Source organism: Cordyceps fumosorosea (genome assembly GCF_001636725.1).
Source record: "Cordyceps fumosorosea ARSEF 2679 chromosome Unknown scaffold_3, whole genome shotgun sequence".
Taxonomy (NCBI): Eukaryota; Fungi; Ascomycota; class Sordariomycetes; order Hypocreales; family Cordycipitaceae; genus Cordyceps; species Cordyceps fumosorosea.
In genome coordinates, this window is record NW_017387303.1 from 616,888 (window position 1) to 636,432 (window position 19,545).

General features: G+C 54.3%; 5 protein-coding genes across 5 annotated transcripts; 4 read left to right on the forward strand and 1 right to left on the reverse strand.

Annotated features, from left to right (window-relative positions):
* Positions 1 to 334: 334 nt before the first annotated feature.
* ISF_01883 (trehalose transport-related protein) lies at positions 335 to 2,008 on the forward strand (the record flags this gene model as incomplete). Its single annotated transcript, XM_018845490.1, has 1 exon — positions 335 to 2,008. The coding sequence occupies one exon, from the start codon at positions 335 to 337 to the stop codon at positions 2,006 to 2,008; it is 1,674 nt and encodes a 557-aa protein (XP_018707213.1).
* A 9,178-nt stretch (positions 2,009 to 11,186) lies between these two features.
* Positions 11,187 to 11,643, reverse strand: ISF_01884 (hypothetical protein; the record flags this gene model as incomplete). The annotated part of the gene is made up of 3 exons (XM_018845491.1): positions 11,187 to 11,249; positions 11,358 to 11,414; positions 11,551 to 11,643. 3 exons carry the CDS (start codon positions 11,641 to 11,643, stop codon positions 11,187 to 11,189), a joined length of 213 nt encoding a protein of 70 aa, XP_018707214.1.
* Positions 11,644 to 13,679: 2,036 nt separating this feature from the next.
* ISF_01885 (Protein kinase-like domain protein) lies at positions 13,680 to 16,684 on the forward strand (the record flags this gene model as incomplete). Its single annotated transcript, XM_018845492.1, has 3 exons — positions 13,680 to 14,613; positions 14,666 to 14,763; positions 14,813 to 16,684. The coding sequence occupies 3 exons, from the start codon at positions 13,680 to 13,682 to the stop codon at positions 16,682 to 16,684; spliced, it is 2,904 nt and encodes a 967-aa protein (XP_018707215.1).
* Positions 16,685 to 17,016: 332 nt separating this feature from the next.
* On the forward strand, positions 17,017 to 18,504 carry ISF_01886 (WD40 repeat-like-containing domain protein; the record flags this gene model as incomplete). The annotated part of the gene is made up of 1 exon (XM_018845493.1): positions 17,017 to 18,504. The coding sequence occupies one exon, from the start codon at positions 17,017 to 17,019 to the stop codon at positions 18,502 to 18,504; it is 1,488 nt and encodes a 495-aa protein (XP_018707216.1).
* A 233-nt stretch (positions 18,505 to 18,737) lies between these two features.
* ISF_01887 (Methyltransferase type 11) lies at positions 18,738 to 19,355 on the forward strand (the record flags this gene model as incomplete). The annotated part of the gene is made up of 1 exon (XM_018845494.1): positions 18,738 to 19,355. The coding sequence occupies one exon, from the start codon at positions 18,738 to 18,740 to the stop codon at positions 19,353 to 19,355; it is 618 nt and encodes a 205-aa protein (XP_018707217.1).
* Between the last annotated feature and the right edge of the window lie 190 nt (positions 19,356 to 19,545).

The window sequence follows — 19,545 nt, forward strand, 5'->3', positions numbered from 1 at the left end:
CAAACGTTGCGACGACGCCAAAATTACAACAATAGAGTTTGAGAAAGAGGTTCAAGATGGATCTAGACATCATCATCCCCGTAGGACTCGCTAAGGTCTGTCCTTATTGGTCGCTTTATCCTCCATCACGCTTCCTTTCGCTTCTGGATCGCGACCGCCTTACGAAAGTCCAGTGCGTTCCGGGGCAATATTTAAGGTAGGCCATCCCCCGACAGCAAACTTCAAGCTTCCCGACATTTCGGCCCAGCCGTTCTGCTGAAAATTCTCTTTCTTTCTTGCATTAGCCATCTTATCAGACATTGTTACCGACCAGCAGCAGCATCGATCGCTAGCTATGCCTCTGAAACTCCCGAGTCTCTTGACCGGGACCCGGCCGGATACCCAGGCTGGGTCTCCCGAGTCCCCTAACAGCCGTCAGGACAGCCAGGGAAGCAAAGAACAAGTGATAGTCGCCGAAGTCCCAATAACTGAAGAAATTGTCAACGACATCTTTGCCGGAAACGAAGCCGCCAAGGCCGCGAGCGACCATGAACGGACAATGACGATGCGCTACACTATTAAATACTATTACATTGCTCTGTTTTGGGCTGCGATGATGGCCGCCCCTATCATCATGGAGGGTTATGAAACTGCACTGGTCCCCAGCTTCTTCTCCTTTGAGCCTTTCCAAGCGATCTACGGCGATTCCATAGAAAATGGCAAGCCCATCGTTCGCCCTGTTTGGCAGTCGTCCATCACTATCGCCGCCGCTGTCGGTCAGCTCTTTGGACTCTGGCTGGCCCCCCGCGTTGTGAACCGCTTTGGATACCGCCGCTGTACCCTTTGCGGCCTCACCTGGGCTGCCCTCTGTCTTGTCATTGGCATCGTGTCCACTTTCTCCGCCAAGCTTCAAATTTACCTCGTCGGAGAACTCTTGCTTGGTGTTCCTTGGGGTCTCTTCCAAGGCATTACCCTTCCATACGTCTCGGATATCACCCCACTCAAGCTACGAGGACCAGCTTCCACAATGATCAACGTTTTCTGGCTCATCGGTCAGCTCGTCTCCGCAACTATCTTACGCAGCATTTCTGAAATTAAAAATCAGGCCTGGCAGGTCAAGGCCCCCATGTTGATCCAATACGCCTGGCTTTTTCCTCTATTCGTCATTGTGATTCTCGCCCCGGAGAGTCCCTACTTCCTAAGTCGCCAGAGAAAGGACGAAGAGGCACGCAATGTATTGCGCCGCGTCAACCGCGACCCAAAATTCGACGGACATGGATCTCTCGCTATTATCCACTGCGTCAATGAACATGAAAAGAAGACCACAGAGACCATGGGATTTCTTGACTGCTTTAAGGGTGTCAACAAGCGCCGTACTGAGATCGCTGTCATCATCTACCTTACCCAGCAGCTAGTCGGCTCACCACTAGTCTTTTACTCGGTCAACGTTCTTCAAAAGGGTGGACTCCGCCAGAGCAGCGCACTCTGCGTTACCATGGCCATGTACGCGCTGTGCATTGGGTCAACCCTATCATCCATGGCCGCTATGCGCTCGTGGGGTCGCCGCAAACTGTGGCTCGGTGGTCTTGCTGCCGAAGTCGGGTGCCTCGTTACCATCGGCGTGCTCGGATTCTTCCTCGATTCGACAAAGGCCGTTGCTTGGTCGTCTGCTGCTGTCCTTGTTCTCTTCGCCGTTGTGTACAACTTTACCATTGGGCCAGTTTGCTACACCATTGTCGCTGAGACTCCGGCCACTCGCATGAAGACTGCCACCAACTCGATTGCTCGCGGCATCTACATTGTTTTCTCCATCTGTAACCTGTTCCTCGTTCCTAATCTCCTCGAGCCTAAGCCCCAGGGTTGGGGACTCGGAACCCGTGCTGCGCTTGTCTGGGCTGGAACCTCCTTTGCATGCCTGTGCTGGGCCTACTTTCGACTCCCTGAGATGAAGGATCGCACCCCGGCCCAAATTGACGTCATGTTTGAGAGAGGGCTGCCGGCGCGATCTTGGTCAAAGGCTAAGCTCTAGGACAGCAAAGCGTGATACGATCGGATCGGTCAACGTACAGTACCGCGGCCCTTGATCGGGAGCGACCGAAAGCTAATCAAAACACAGTTGTCGGGTTAGGTGAGAGGGTTACGAGTTGGCAGATGAACAAAGTTGATACGATTAAGTTGGGGCCGAAAAAGAGCGGAAACTTGGGTAATGGATAATGCGAGGCGGTAAGTTGGTCGGGAGGAACACGACTAGCTAATGGGTTGAGTCAGGGCAGAATAGACAGACGGAACCAATTAGTAGTGAATTATTAATTCCCTTTACGACTTGTGTAGTATGACCTTGGCAGTGACGATGCGCGAGCAGCTTGCAGTAGCAGTGTGAAGAATGCCATTACTTAGGTGGCGTGTAGCTATGAAGATTCACTCTACTATCGAATGGCAAGTCCTAAACATATTGATCATTTATTACTCACCATTATAGGCGGTTCCCCTATTCCAAGAGCCTGTATATCATGGTCTATATTATACAAGTATACAGATATCACCAAGAGTCAGCAAGGATAAGAAGTTAATAAGAGGAGCCAGAATAACAAGGCAGACAAGCCCACTTTTCACCTTGAAAGATGGTTCGACAACCCAACCGCCCAGGCGGCTTCGGGCAGGTTGGGCACGGGGGAGAGGGGTTTGTGTTGCTGCTCTGGGACGACGTCCCATCGCGCGCTGTAGGCTTACGAGGAATAACTGGGTAAAAACTTCCCCGTTCTCGATATTGCTTTTTGGGACAAAGACGTCGCGCATTTGATTTTTTTTTTACCAAGTTGCATCGCGGGCACCAGTTGCGTCCAGGATCTCTGTAGGGAGATTGGTTAGAAATCAGCGCTTGGAGGGGAGGGGATCAACGAAAAGTGCAGGAAACAAACGGGATGCGGGAGGCTGTGGCATCCGGGCCGGCCGTCGTTCGTCGTCTGGCGGCACCCCCCCCCGGCCCTCGGCTGCTTCCAAGATCAGAGAGTGAGTCGTGTCTTGGAATGACTTGAGTTTGATTTTCCTCCTAGCTCGAGTTTCGGGGTGTTTTTTAGCGCCCGAGCCGGCAAAAGCAAAAAAAAAAAGGCTTGACGAAAAAGAATAATACGGCAGTCCAGGTCAAATGACGGAGAAAAAAAAAGGTAAAAAGAAAAAAAGGGCTGCCGATTTAGGGATGTGGGGCGCTGAATACGGAACTTTTATAGGCTCGCTTACTTAATTCTACAGGGTGGGAGGGGCCATTCTTCCTCTAAATCAAGGTTTAACCAACGAAACGCAAGTGAAATACGCAAAATATGCAGCCCCGAAAGCTTATGCACGTCCGAGGTTTTTCAGAAACTCAGTCTGGCAAGTTATTCCGGTTGGCGGGCTCGTAGAGACAGTCCATATGTCATGCCCGAAATGTGGCATCTACTGCAGAACGAAATGCAGAAGGGTGCCCTAGGCTGATCCTATACATGCCGGACAGGTTGAGGTCATCTCAACCATCGAGCCTCGGCGACTTCACTTTGTCAGCGCGGTGACAGGCCCCTTTTGTCCACTGCGCATGGCCCGCCCGTGTTTGATTTTGATCGCCCGTAGGGCACGTTCCGCACCAGCCTGGAGCTGACTTTTCAGGGGAGCCAGCTCTCATTTTGGTCTTGTAACTATCCACCGTAAAACGCCACAGATAGTACTGTCGCATGCACAGCCCTGATGCATGCCTCAAAGAAGGTTGGCGCTAACCAAGTCACCCCTGCCACCGCCCCTGCCGCCAAGGTTGTTTGATATTCACACGACTATTCGTATAAAGTAACCATTTCATCGTTTTGGGTCGTAGATTCATCCTGGCTCATGATAGTGACACTATATCTCTCTGTACAAAGTGTCTCGCCTCGTCCCACTTCAAGGCTACTGGCCCTCTCGCTTGCGTCTCGGGTGCGTCTCGCGTTGGCCATGAGTCAATCAGGTGTCATGGCATGCTCCCCCCCATCCCATGCTGAGCCTGCTGCAGACCTTCAGCGTTTTCGACTTCGCTGATGATGTTTTCGTCTGCAGCCATGCTACTCAACATATCCTGTTGCGAGTATCCAATCCAGTATTGAGGGTTCCGTTGCTGCTGCTTCTTAAGCTGGTATATGTCTCGGGCAACCGCTCGAACTTGGTTCCGTGCTCGGTCCGCCGCCGCCCAAACCGTCGATAGGTGGTTTAAAGCTCCAATATTAAGTCGTATTTGCTGGCGTAAGTCATCGTCGTCGTGTGGCACGAAGAACACTGCCCATTTGCTCAGATGGACTATCGATGACAACGTAACCACGCAAGTAAAGAACTGTGTATGCGATAATAGCGGCACTCTATGAGTAATTAACTCGCTAATCGCGCATGCCGAAGTAACCGTGTGCTTGGTGTGTGTGTTGAACATCTCTCCTGTCGCGACTGGCTGATACGGCGCGCAGGAGGTGATGCCCTGCGTCGGTGTCGTGTCGAGTTGAGAGAAGGGCTGGTGCAGCATGATCGAAGTCGCATGCATTATCATGTGTGCCTGGAACATCATCTCATCTAGCATTCCGTTCTTTTGCAGTGAATCCTTTTTGTTCTGAGGAAGATGTAGTCGCCAGTTCGTGAGGAGCGCCTCGATTCTTATTATATTCTCGTCATCAGGACCCTGTATCGGAGGCGTTCGCATAAATCGTCCCAAATTACGGCCGCAGAGTATTCGATAGGCAAAAGAGGAAAAGTTTCTGTCATCTCCAGAAAAATCGCTGTTCTCTAAATCTTGCAGCGTCACGGGGCTGGGAATGTTCTGTTCCATGTTAGCAACGCCGTTTAATCACGTTGAAGTTAGGGGAATTGCTAGTCATATTTGGGTTATGGGCCAGACGATAGCCCAGAGTCAGCCGTGATTACTTACCCCAGACAAGAATTGTAGCTCTTCACATGGCAGCGGGACGTCGACTGGAACGTCATAGAGGAAGAAGTTCGTAACGTGATGAACGCTAGCAATCAAGCCGTCGATAATGAAGAGATCCCACCAAGTCCTTCTCCAGCTCTCTTCCAATACGGGAAGGTTTCTACCATGAAGAGTCGCAAAAGTCCGAGTGTTGAGACCGATCTGTAAGGCCAGGGTTTCGGCATCTCTCAGGATCTCCCTGGCCTTGTCATTCTCGCCACTACCATCAAGTGCCACAATCAATAGCATCATTGCTTGAATTACCCAACCATCCTTTAGCCTTTGGGGCTCGTATACTAGGCGATAAGCCTCTTGAAACAGCGCCGGCCTTGCGGTGCCGCTTTCAATGAAAAGTGAGCCGACCCAGCGGGCTGCTGCCAGCACTGGCTCCAAAGAAAGGTCTCCAGCGAGACTTAGTAAATATGGCTTTGGCAATATAAACGGATGTGAGGCATGAAAATGGTAGAAGAAGGAGTCGAGACAACGGTCCGCAAGAGAAAATGTGTCGAGATTTGGAGAAATGTGTTGTTTTGCTGCAGATATATTGGTATGGTTGTCTGGAAAATAGGACCGGTAGAGCTGGAGATCGGAGTTGGTTAGTGGCATATTACTGAAAGGATATGCACCAGCGGCATAAGGGACGCCAGAAGGGCCAATGAAAGAGTGTCTCTGGTTGGATAGGGCGTCGTTGACTCCAGAACCAGGATCAAGGAGCATCGGGGTGTTTGATCCATCACGAGAACTCGAGGCCGATGCTGGAGGAGGAGACGTGACGTATGTTTTGCTGCTGTTTTGCGGTTGATTTTTGCGCGGTCCCTTGTAGCCTCTTCGGGAGGCAACGTAGATGCAATCGGACCCGGAAGCTTGACATCTTGCACAGGGGTTTTGGCCGTCACATTTTAAATGCTTGCTTCGCTGTATTACGAGTTAGTACAGATACGTATTGAGGATTTCATGAACCATCGTAAAAAGTCAAGATTAGCCACAGTGTTGCCTATGCAAACGGCCTCAAGTTGGCGAGATCTTGACAGTAGCCTCGAGTATTGGCCAGTTACGAGGCTCGACAATTCGAAAAATGATGGAAGAAATTGGAGGCGCATACACATGCAAGGCAGGCCGCTGGGACAGTCGCATCCTTTGACCTCGCGTCGGAGGGAGTAGCAGAGTTTGACGGAACAGTCGGCCCAGAGGATGTCGTAGTTCCCGTACGGTTTGATGTTGATCGAGAATTGGAAGAATTTGAGATGGAAGAGACGAAATCTTGATTTAGATTGGATGACGAGTCGGCAATGGAGCCCCTCGAGGCAGAATTCGCCATAGCAATGGCTCCCTTCGACGACTATGCGAGAAATGGGCGACGACAACACCGGTCAACCGTGTAAGCCGGAATCAAACGAAGGATAAGGAAAGGACTGCAGAGAAGAAAAGAAGCTGCAGGAAGCGCAGATGGGCTATGGACAACGAGAAGACATTGGAACGGCGAGGCGTTGGAAGAGCAAATAAATTGCGTTTGGTGGAAGGCGGCGAGACAACGAACGGTTGATGGGTGATGTGTGGGAGACGGCATGTGGGGAGGGGAGAGATGATAATAAGGTGCATATTTGGGTAAGGCAGGCGAGGAAGGTGCCAAGGTAGTAGGTAAGCAGGCGAGCAAGGTGCAAAAAAAAAAAAACCTGATAGCACATACCCGGTCCCAGGTATGTGGTAGGTTCGTCAGGCAAGGCAGCGAGTGAAGAGAGAAGAGGTGCGAAGAAACGGCATGTACCTTGACCGGCTACCCAGGCAGGCGGGGACTCTAAACAGTGGACTGGGCGTTCAAGGTTCAAAAGAGCAAGCGGGGGCTTTTTGGAATAAGATGGCCAGTTCTTTTACAGCGCAGTTTCTCTCTCTTTTTTCACCAGGGCAGCCAAGGTCCGGAGTAAAGGTAGCCCGTTGTCTGGTCGGTACCCGCTAGGAGAGGGACCGAGACCGAGGGGACTTGCATGATGGACGGTGATGCCGTGGGTTTGTACCAATAGCCGCTCCAATATAAACGCGGTGAATGAATAAAACTAAAGATATCAATTGCCTACCGAGGCAGTACTTCGTGATATCTAAGACGCGTAAGCACCCTTGCACTCCTTTCTTCTCGTTGGGTGTGGCCGTGGTAAGGTGGTACTGGGAATGTACCTGCTAAGGTAGTACTAAACTGCAGCGGTGCGCCGTTGCTGGGTCTCTGACGCGGCTGGCCGCTGCATTTTTAGATTTTTCGACCTCATCAGTGGCTGCATAGCTGCAGCTCCACCAGGCCAGTCCACGAATACCGCCGTCCAGTGGTGGTGATTGCTTCAGATACCGAGTGGCTCCTCTCTTGAGTTACAGCTGTCTGTCAACACTTGTCAACACCGCAGCCTCCCCTGTGACTCCCGAGCCCGAAGCCCCGAAGCCCACACGCCATGCCCCGAAGACCCTCCCCCCCTCTGGCGGCAGCCGGGCCTGGCCGCCTTCCCCTCTACAGCAGATCTTCTTGAACCCCCCCAACCCACCACACAACAAGGTTAGTACAGACCCATCAACCAACAGGTCTCGCCCTCCTCTTCCTCCTCAATCTCTCTTGGCTTTCTGCACTCTGGACTCTCCAGCCGTCTGTTCCGGCCCGCCGATTTGCATGACGCCCGCAGACTCCTGCTCATCGTTGCCTGATATCGTTTGCTTTTTATATATATATATATCTGCTTTTTTTTTCTCGGGAGCGCCTACTGCGCCCCTCTCCCCCAAATGGCTTGCCCGAAACTGCGACAAACGGCTGCTCCCGTCATCGTCGCATCCCCTGCCTTCTTGCGCACAGCTAGATGCCAGGTACATCTCAGCTTGTCATATTTATCGGCCTAGAATAGCTCTAAAACCTCAAGCTATTCTTCTTCGGCTGGTTATTCACTGCCTCCTGGTCGCCGCCCCCGTCAGCTATAGGAGTTTTAGCCGCCAATGTCGTTCAACAGGACAAAGACTTTCTCACTGTCATGTGTTCTCTCTCGCCTGTCAGAACTGATACTAGATTCCTACGGGTAAATCGTAGACGACAACAGGACGAATTGTTGCCCATGGCGCGACCTCTTCTCTACTCAACGTTGACACTTCGATGCCGGTCATTTGACATACGGTCACGCTACATGGCTTTTGTAACCATGAGTCCTCCCATTTCATCCGTGGCAGAATCTACATGCAAAAAAAATAAAAAATTACTCGAACAACAAACGACCATCCTCCATTTCGACATCCTCTAAGTGGTCGTGGAAGAGAACGGCAAGTTGGTGGCCGAATGCTACCGACCAGCTAACAGCGCCACAACGCTGGCTTGAAACCTACCTAGGCGTTATTAGGCTCAACGTCCATCAAATTCCTCAAGCTTTTTGAGTTTCCATGGCGAGAACAATGCATTGGCCACATGACCAGCGCCCACTGGCGTCAACGGCTCCGCACAGCCGGGCATCGGGTACCAATGACTACATGACAGCATCAGCACAAACAGACTACAAAATCGAATTCTGTCCAGTGTGTGTACTGATAAAACGTCGGATAGCAGCACCGTCTACCTGCGCATCGGAATGCGTGGCAACCCTCATGATGCTTTATCTTGCACACTCTAACGTCGCTAGTAAGCAGCGTTCCAAAGGGGACCGGAGAAGCAAGATACACCGCTACTGGCTTGAAAACTCGTACTAGGTACTCTCAGGACTGGTATAGTAGGTAGTGAGCGCTGTCATCGAACTCTTTGCAGCGGGCGGCAACCCTGGATCATGGCGCCTGTCAACAAGCTTTCCAAGTTCACCGCCTCGTTGCACGCTCTTTGCGCCTGGAACATCGGAGGGTCGATGCCCCAGCCAGACTTTCCCAAAGCAATAATGCCACTCATTCTAAAGCCTGAGCCCGTCTCGAAAAGCTGATGTAGGGCTGGCATTACGCGAGACGTTGTCATCCTCTGCAGGGCAGGGAGTGATGCCCGAGGAGGTGACTGGTGCGTTGGCATGGTCCACTCAGCTGGGCCATAACAACGCGCGTTCGGGGTTCTAAGCATGGTTTAAACAAAGAGCATCCTTGTGGGTTGCCACATCAGGCTCCTCAGCCTCCCAGACAGTTGTCAATTGTAAGTAAAGAACGATCTCTGCTTCTGCTTGGAGCGACGCCTCTCTCCACCTGCTTCTTGAGCTAATGCAGAGTGCCAGAAATCGAGAAGCTCTCGAAGCGCAGAAGGAGATCTGACTAGCGAGAAGAGACTAACCTGTGCAAGATTTGTCTATCATCCCGGCAAGTGTATCTTGATTCGATATAGTGACTTGACAGATTAAAGTGAGGGTACTTTTGCTGCGCAAAGGCACCGCCGATGTTATCGGCCCGGCGTGGAAGCACTCGTCAGTCTGGGTGTTTCTATGATTAAACCGCAACTGATGATACTGTTTGAAATATTAACTGAGATCTACGTAGCTGGCTAGTCCAGATGCCGGCACATGAGCTGTCCATGTGAGCAGGGACGACTGATGGCTTGCAGGGAAGACCGATCAAGTGAGATGGTATGGGGGGCCTACCAATGGTTGACGTTGTCGGCCCGGGTGTGAAATTACTTGTGGACTGCACAAGTTGTCCTGCGTTTCTTTCATTCTTCTCTTTCTTAGGGTTCTTGACCTGGTAATTACGTTGAGTTCGCAACACAGTTGAACTGTGGGGTCGAGGAAGTTTGGCCGCGCCGGCGGGCGTTTCAAGGGACAAATAAGTGGCGCGCCGAAAAGCTTATTTGATATGAGCGAAACAGGTTTCTAGAGCTGCAACTACCTTACGAAGGACGTATGAACGATCGATGATGGTCAAATTGGACAGCAAGGGGACTAGCCCCCCCACCCTCTCTCTACACCGGTTGTGCTAGAATCCAAGGGAAGCTTCAGTCATCTCTGTAAGGCCTACGGGACATTGAGTCCGCATCTCGTCATTTCGCCCTTTGACAGTTAAGTGGGCTAACTGGAGTTGATAAGGAAAGAAAAAGTGGGATTAGTCAACCATTGATCTGTCCATGAGGTGATTGCGAGAAGGATCCGTACACCGATGTCGGCTTTTGAGACAAAGCTTTCATCGTGCGTTGTATAGGTTACACAAGACTACCGCGGAAAGTAAATGGCGGGCTGAAAAAAAAAAGAAAAAAAGAGCAAAATATTTGTGTGCATGGGGACATGCGAAGATTTGAAAACCTGGCTTGGCTGTGCTTGAGCTGGAACAGGTTTCCATTCGCTAGCACGCAGATTGAAGATGGTGCCGAGAGCGTCTACGGTCAGTATGCCAATCACGAACGGTACTACTCTCTAGCTATTGTACCGTGTAGATTTGCCAGCCTCTGCATGGCTGGACAAGCCGGGGCGGGGGGGGGATGCCGAATGTACGGCAACTGAAAGAGGTGAGGTGTAGGACGAATGTGGTGATGATGGAAAGTATAGAGAATCAGTATGGAAGCAACGTTTTCAAAATACGAAATCGTTTACATCGTTTCCTCATCGCATAGTTTATCTACTTGTATCTACCGTCAAGACTTGGTGGACTATGCGGAACAGCCGTCCCGTAAGCCGGCCGAGATGCCCGGGGGCTCCGCACCGCTATCTACCGACGGAGGAGACAGGGGGAGAGCCGGGGTCGCTATTTCTACATTAGGATGAAGACGGGACGGTTCCGGTAAAAATGGCGCTACGATGATGCTTGTGGGCAAATTCGAGCAACCGGCAGCGGAAGAAGGTTGGGTACTGCATTAGCCAAGTCTGCTTGTCATGACCGAGCGACTTGAAAAAGGCCGGAGGCGGGGCCGGAGTGTGCCGGCACGATCCGTAGCTAAACTCACCTCGACAACAGTGGGAAAATAGCTTGGCGACTGAAAAGAAAAAAAATAAACAAATAAAGAAGCACAGTGCCAGGCCTAGAATAGTCATGACGCGTTGAGATCTTCTCCCGTCATCCCCTCTGGCTCGTCTCTGCACAGGCAGTATCAATCAGAGGTCAGGCTTGAGATGGCCTCGGTCGCGACAACGCCGGCAAGCGACAGACATCCACAAACGACCGAAGAAAAGAATGTGGATGTTTTAACTTCACAGGTATCATTGATTCGAGGAGCGAGAGATTCAAAATTGGCCAATTGATCGCAGATCGGGGGCGGATGTATTGAGAAACAGTAGTGGTATATATATTGGCTCTGACGGCGGGGTTATATGTAAGTGGGAGGGGGAGGTGGGATCAACGGAGACGCTTAGCAGCAGCACTCGCAGCACTCGAAGCAGCAAAGGCCGGCGCAGAGACCACAGCAGATAGCCTTGTAAGAAAAAGTTAGCGAAGGTTACGGAGTTGAAAAAAAAAACAAAAACAGAAAAGAGAGAGGGGGTAATTGGTGAGAAAGGAATGGATGTAAAGGATGACGTACCTCACCCTCGCCGTTGTGGCCACCACGAAGACCGACGCTCATGGGCTCAGCAGGGCGCTACATTGATAACATAGTCAGCAGGCGCGTTCGCGGATCCGGAGAGATGGTAGAGAAAGGCATTGGCTCTGGGCGACGCGGCATTCTTCCTCTTCTCCTACTACCCGTCTCTCGGGGTCGACAAGGCGGCACATACGGGCTGTTCGCTGCTGGGGCGGGCAGCTTCAACCTGGGGGTTGGTGGCAGCCATGGGCTGCTGCTGCTGGGGAACCTGTTCCTGCGAAGGCATGATGGCGAGATTTCGCAAAGATAAAGGGTATTAGTTTTTGGCGGGGAGACGGATCAATCAACTAGAAGGAGATGAGGCCAGCAGAGACAGCTTCGCTGCAAAGGGAGGGGGGGGGGGGGGCCTCTTTATACCTCGTGTGTTTATTGTCTATGTACTGAGCCACACACGCAAGCTCTTAACGCGAAGCGGGTTATCATATGTGAGCTGAGAGGACGTAATTCAATCTAGCCAGAAACTAGGGCGCTGAGTGTGAAAGATGCGCGGGTGAGGCAGCGTGCAGTGCATCTCGGGCCAATAATTGGGTTCTACCTGGCGAAGCTAGGCCGCAGCGGACATGGTCGGATGGAGACGTTTCGGCACGCCTGTGCCGTGGGCTCTGGAGAACTGGGCTGAGTCCCAGGGATGAGCACTTGCGTGTGAGTGGACGACGTCCGCTCGTTGGTGATAATTCTTGTATGGGCTCTCGGCACCGGTGACCCGAGTGGATGGGCAACCAAGGCAGTGCAAGGCTTTATGTGACGACTACGGCGCGGACTGGCTGTTTCTCCCCTTGTCACTCCCTACTCCTGCTTTTTTTTTTCTTCGTTTGGGTGAGGCTGTGGTCGTTTGGTCGTCTACAGGGATATATGGGAATATGCCGTTCTGACATGTCTTGGGTGTGGAAACCTGCCACAGACTTGTGAGGGTTGCGTTTCCGCACTGAAACAAAAGCAAAAGCAAAAGCAAAAGCCGAACGAACCTGACCGCAACGCCGGAGAATTGCCAGCGGGACGCGCAAAGACGGGATGGCCGCTTCAATAAAGAGCTTGGATGAGTTTGCCCCAAAACAAAGGCCCTGGCGTTACATTTCGCACGGATTGGCATCTGCTGACCTGCAGGCGCAGTAATGCAGAGGGGGGGGGCTGCCTTCTCTTGTCGCTGACCTGCATGCAACTCCGACGAACAGGAAACAAGATAACAACGCTCCATTACATCATAGGCGCCGCTCTCGAGATGCGCCACGTCTTCTTCCAGCCCTCGACTATCCATTCCCCAAGCACCGTTGGTGCAGCCGAGGCGCGAAAGGGAAAATCTACACCGGCCTGGATCGACTTGTCCAAAACGTCGGAACCCGTGTGCTTTGAAAGAGATCGGCCGTGTGGACGTTGACTCGAGGGCTAGAACTGGCAACAACCCGGACCCCAGCTTACCCTCTGTCTTCCCCTCTCTTTTGAGAACTGATATCAAGACGGGCAGGGGCAGGGGGGGAGAAGCCGAGTTCCGTGCCATGAAAACGCGGCGTTGCCAAGAAACTGATTAGCTTTTTGGCATGCTTGTTTTGACGATTACGTAGATGCTTGCTTGTTCCTGAACTTGCCTGTGTTTGTAAGGTACAATAGTGTTGTGATGTGGCGGCAAGCTGACCACTGTGCGAGACGTGGCGGTGCTACAGTGGCTGGCAGAATTATTGAAGAGGCGCTGCATATTGGCAAGCTGCAACCATTCGATGAAATGAAATACTGGAAAATAATAAGAGTTCTCTACAGACCCATGTAATTCTCATCAAACATAACTACAGTTTTCTTAGTCGCCATCGAGAGCGTTCATCCATTGTCCACCATTACCCGATGATCCCCCGCAGCCACCTGCCAAGCCTCACCAACAGTATTGCACCGCCAAGCGGCCAGTTGAGGCTGAGTCGTCATCGGCATTGCTGTTCTGTCCCTATCAGCACGTTTTGTTTCCTCGCCAAAATTTCTCCTACTCGACGCCACTTCGCGATACCCTCACTCCTGACTCGGGATCAGATACCTGCAGTATCAATCTCCTATTCGCGTCTCTTGTTGTTCCCCTAAACCACCTTAGTTCTCTCCAATCCCCCTCCCGTCCCAATGACTGCGTCCTGAACCAACCACGAGTCCTCCTCCCCGCGACCCTCGATCACGCACCGCGGCCCACCTCGAGCGTTTCAAGCCTCAGCCGATCCCCTTTCTCAGCGTCCAAATAAACACGCAAACCTATACCCGCGGCAGATTCGCTGCACACACGCGCCTACCATGGCTTCCTACGGCCACCAGATGCCGCTGCGTCACGCTCCTCAGCAACAGGGCCACGCCGCGCATTCTGCTGGAGCCGCGGCGCCGGGCCCTAGCTACCGCCCCGGCGGCGGCGGCGGTCCTCCCGCAGGCACATTCGCGCCGGGAACCAAGATCCAGGTCGGTAGCCACCGCGTCGTGATCCAAAAGTACTTGTCCGAGGGCGGCTTCGCCCACGTCTACCTGGTGCGGCTGCCCACGCCCGTCGAGGGCACCGACCTCGCAGTGCTAAAGCGCGTCGCCGTACCTGACAAGGAGAGCCTGCGCGCCATGCGCACCGAGGTCGAGACTATGAAGCGCCTCAAGGGCCACCGCCCCATCGTCGCCTACATGGACTCGCACGCCTCGGAGCTGCGCGGCGGCGGCTACGAGGTCTTCCTGCTCATGGAATTTTGCGACGGCGGCGGCCTCATCGACTTCATGAACACCCGCCTGCAGCACCGCCTCACCGAGCCCGAGATCCTCAACATCTTTGCAGACATCGCCGAAGGCGTCGCCTGCATGCACTACCTTAAGCCCCCGCTGCTGCACCGCGACATCAAGGTCGAGAACGTGCTCATCACCACGCGCTCCGGGGGTCGACGGTTCATGCTCTGCGACTTTGGCTCAGCGGCCCCGCCGCGGCCTGCGCCCACCTCGGTTGTCGAGTGTCGCTTGATGGACGAGGACGTTCAAAAGCATACCACCCTCCAGTATCGAAGTCCCGAAATGGTCGATGTCTACCGGAAACAGCCGCTCAACGAGAAGGCGGACATTTGGGCCCTCGGCGTCTTCCTATACAAGCTTTGCTATTATACCACGCCGTTTGAAGACCAGGGCCAGCTCGCGATTTTAAATGCCAGCTATAAATTTCCCAGTCACCCCAACTTTTCGGACAAGATCAAGAGACTCATTGGTACGTCGTGTAGTCGTTTCGAGTTGCGGTGATCGATTATTGATTCTTGCAGCTTCCATGCTCCGAGAGGACTTGAACGTTCGACCAAATATCTATCAAGTGGTGGCCGAGGCCTGTACCATGCAAGGCCGAAAGATCCCGATACCCGATGTAAGCTATGCCGCTCGATGCGCTCGCTGTGATTCAACTAACAGTTCAGATCTACTCTGGTCGTTCCGAATCAGCTTCGCCCACCAAAACGAGTCGGGAGTCGCACCGCGACGCACCGAAACCTGTAGTTGGCGTGTCTGTATCCGCGCCGGTCCCGAGCCAAGAGAAGCTACCCGACATTACACCTATGCGACGCGGTCGGCCAACACCATCCCCAGCACCGTCCCAGCAGACAGCAGCAAGTGGTGCCTCGAAACTTGTGACAAATGGAGATCCGTTCGCCGCTCTGGATGGGAAATCGAGTGCTGTCACTAATCCATCCGCGCCTGACGATATCTCAGATCGTTTTCCCAGTCTGGATCAGTTCTCGCTGCTTCACCACAAAGGCAGCAAGTTTGACTTTGACCCTAAGAGCCCAACAACGGCCAAGCCGACTGTGGCTCCCAAGGTCAACATGGCCGATAAGCTAGCGGACTCGGCGTTTGCTGCATCCAGACAAGCTGCCACCGCCCCGATAGAATTAGAACGACCTCACTCTGTCACTCCGGTTGTGAGCAAACCTTCTTCCCAGCCGCCTCTACCTACTCGTTCGACGTCAGTCAAGCCAGCGGCATCCCAGCCCGTCAATACTCGGCCCGTGTCTATTCAACCGCTCCCAGTGTCAACCACCGCGTCTCGTTATGTATCAACCGGTACGATGACTTCTGACTCACCATCCGAGAGGCAGCAAACCGCCGCCGCCGCCCCCGTTCAGCAAACGCTACAAAAGCCTCTTATGCGATCTGCCTCTGTAGCTGTTCGCCCTACACCTCCTACGTCCTCTGTCCAGGCTACCAGACCGCAGGCGCGCCCACGAACGCCCGAAACGCCAAAGTTTGAGAATGTGCGTGGCTACTCGGATTTCAAAGCCAGCCGACCACGGCCCGTCAGCACCAACTTTGATTCGCGGCAGCAATCCATACCAGATCGCAGTAAACCATCTGTAGCGAATTCTCAGCACTCGTCGCTTGACCGGTCTGATCAGTCTCAAAATCAGGGTCGCGCTCTTGATGAGCCGAAACAAAGCAGCAATCGGTCTGAGACCAACGACTTCAACACCCGACCCAACGACAAACCCCGAGATGGCGCTTTTGGTAGTGCTTTTAGTAAATTCGAACGAGATTCGAACACCGCTGGCGATACGAAGCAGCCCGTGCAGACCTGGACACCGTCCAGGGACCCGATCATCCTCGATAAGAAGGTCGATGAGAGCAATGACGATAACGACGAGGAGCTGACACCAGAAATGCGCCGCGAGCGTGAACGCCTCCAGCTAGAGGAAGAGGAGCAAAGGGTTGCCGCTGCGCAGTCTGAGTACCGGCAGCGGCTCGCTGGCGCAGCACAGGGGAAGAAACCTGCTCCCGGACCAAAGCCCAGCAGCATACAGGACAGAGTTCAGGCTTATATGGCAGAAGAGCAGACGCAAACAAGTGTGCCACGGACGGCTGAAGGCTACGGAAAATACGCAGATGCTGCCACGGCTGCTAGCAAAACCAAGCCTCCGATCAAACGGAAACCGGTCCTCGACGGCGTCGCCCGGGCCAGTACCATGCCGCAGGCGGCAGCGGCCGCGCCAAAATCAGACATGTCGCCCACTGCAAGCGCTCCGTCGCTCACAGGACTGAACAAGCCGACACCTCGACCGCCGCCGAAGAAGCCCGAGTATCTGAACAGCATCCCCACGGGTGCCGCTGCCGGCGGGCGGTCGCTGTCTCCCGTAAAGAGCAGGATGGAGGACCGGCCAGAGCAGCTGGTGGCGGAAGACTTGCCCGGACAACCCGCCTTGCAGTGGTCTTCGCAGGACAAGGATGACTATCTAGATGACTTCTCAAAGAGGTTTCCTAGCCTGAGCGCTATCGAAGGAGGCGGTAGTCGCAGATAGATTCAGCATAGAGCGTAGCAGCAACCTGCTGCTTGCATGTAAGCGTACATATGATTGCATGAATATATGAGGGCATAACAACCATTTCTTAGATTTTTAGTTCTTGCAGTCTTTGAAACATTGATATATTCCGTCTTATCCTGGCTGGGGTAGTTTGCGCAAGCTCACCTTGAAACTCGGTGGGGTAGTTACAGTGGGTGACCCAAAGAGGCAATTGGGCTTATCTTATCAGTGCCATCCCCAAAACTTTTTTCCCTCCAGCCCCCAAGCTGCGATTTCTGCAGCCAGCGAACTTGTCTCCATTTTCCAGCAAAACACGTCAAATCACAGCAATGGCGAAAAGAAAGAGACAACAAGTCAGCGTGGCTGAGACCACCGTCGCTTTTGAAGAGACTCAAACTAAGAAATCGAAGCCCGCTCCTGCCCCTACGGAACAGACTACGAAAACAAACGGCCGCTCTTCCGCTGCTCTGCAGGCCGAGACCCTTCAGATCATTGCGGGTTCCTACGACCAAGTGCTACACGGCATGACAGCTTCTTTTCACAGCAGCCCCGAGTGCCAATTCTCCGACACCTTCCTCTTCAACGCTCACAGCTCAGCCATCCGCTGCGTGGCCGTGTCGCCCGTCTCGGCCCCGATCCCCGGGCAGGCGCAAAAGGTGCTGCTGGCGACGGGCAGCACCGACGAGCGGATCCACGTCTACAGCCTCTCCGCGCACCCGCCCCCCCGCGACGACGAGCGGAGCCGCGCGCAGCTGGCCGCCGTGGCGTCGCGGCCGATCCGCGAGAACCCCAAGAACCGGGAGGTGGGCACGCTGCTGCACCACGCGTCGACGGTGACGGCGCTGCGCTTCCCGACGCGCGGCAAGCTGCTGTCTTCGAGCGACGACTCGACGATGGCGGTGACGCGCACGCGCGACTGGTCGGTGCTGAGCACGGTCAAGGCGCCGATCCCCAAGGCGCACGGGCGGCCGAGCGGCGACACGGCGCCGTTCGGCGGCGCGCCATCGGGCGTCAACGACTTTGCGATCCACCCGAGCATGAAGGTGATGATCAGCGTGAGCAGGGGCGAGCGCTGCATGCGGCTGTGGAACCTGGTGACGGGGAAGAAGGCGGGCGTGCTGAGCTTCACGCGCGACATGCTAGTGCAGGCCGGCGAGGGCAAGCACGCGAGCGGCGAGGGCAGGCGGGTGGTTTGGGGCAGCGCGGATGGCGCGGACGAGTTCGCGGTGACGTTTGACCGCGACGTCATCGTGTTCGGCATGGACAGCGTGCCCAAGTGCCGCGTGATGCCGTTCAAGTCCAAGTTGCACCAAATCGCCTACCTTAGCATAGGCGGCGCCGGCCAGGCGGAGGAGGAGGAATCGGTCATGGCAGTTTCCACCGAGGACGGCCGCGTGCTGTTCTTCTCGACCAAGACGGACGACCTGGAGCGGCTGGAGGAGGAAGACGGCGAGGGCGACAAGATGCCCCTCGCGAGACTGGTCGGGCAGCTCGGCGGCCGGGACGCCGGTGTGACGAGCCGCGTCAAGGACTTTGTGGTGCTCCGCAGCGGTCTCAACGCCGGTGTGCTGTACGTGGTGACGGCGAGCAGCGACGGCAAGGTGCGCGTCTGGACGGTCATGGACGAGGAGCTGCGCAGCGGGGGAGGAAAGTCGGTTGGCGCGCTGGCGGGTGTGTATGAGACGAATAATCGCATCACCTGCCTGGCGGCGTTTGTCATGGTCCCGCGGCCGGACGGCGCCGAGGACAGCGAGGAGGAGGATGTCGATGAGGATAAGGAAGAGGCTAGCGATGATAGCGAGGATGAGAGCGATTGATTATAATTGTATAGATTTAATGAGATCAAAATCAGGCGCATTGTGGCTAATATGTCTCTCATTTTGGTGTGCTACTTTGAGTTGCTCTATAAAGGCCAATCCTGGTTGTTGTGTTCTGGTCCTTGCCACCCCACTCCGATATTGTCTTAGCATACATATCCCGCGGAGACCAACCGGCGCCATCAACCAACCAACAACACCATCAGACATCCATCGTCGGCCTCTCCATTACCATGTCCCACCTCCAGCAGTCGCTGCACTCCTCCAGCGTCGCCGAGACCCTCGCCACCTACGAGACGTGGGCCGCCACCTACGATCGCGACGTCGCCTCGGAAGACTACACCGCGCCGGCGCTCGCCGCCGAGTACGTCGCCCGCGACCTCGGCAGCGCGCAGCGCCTCGCCTCCGCCAGGATCCTCGACGCCGGGTGCGGCACGGGCCTCGTCGGGCAGCAACTAGCCCGGCGCGGCGCGCTGCGCGTCGACGGCGTGGACCTCAGTCCGGCCATGCTGGCCGCGGCCCGGCGGACGGGCGCATACGCGGAGTTGAAGACGGCGGACCTCAGTGGGCCGCTGGAGTTGCCGACGGGGTCGTACGATGTGCTGACTTGCGTCGGGACGCTGACGCAGGGCCACGTTGGGCCGGGGGCGCTGGATGAGATGCTCCGTGTGGTCCGGAAGGGCGGCCTGCTGGTGGTGACGGTGCGGGAGTCGGTGTGGAGGGAGAACGGGTACGAAGAAAAGGTCAGGGAGATTCTGGCGCGGGGCAGGGCGCGGTTGATGACGGATGACTTTGAAGTACGTCGGGTTGCGAAAGACGTCGACTTGGTATACGTCGTTCTTCAAGTATGACAAGAATCACCAAAGTCCTTGACTGTTATGACCTGATACTGACGCAGTTCTGTGTCAATACAACACTATTGATCTACAATACGTTGTTTGGAGGAGTGCATTGGCCTTTTCCTTAAAATAGTCCCAACGCCTGCGAAGCTGCTGGTCAGGTAAGGCAATCCATCATATACAGATATTTCTGGTTCATAAT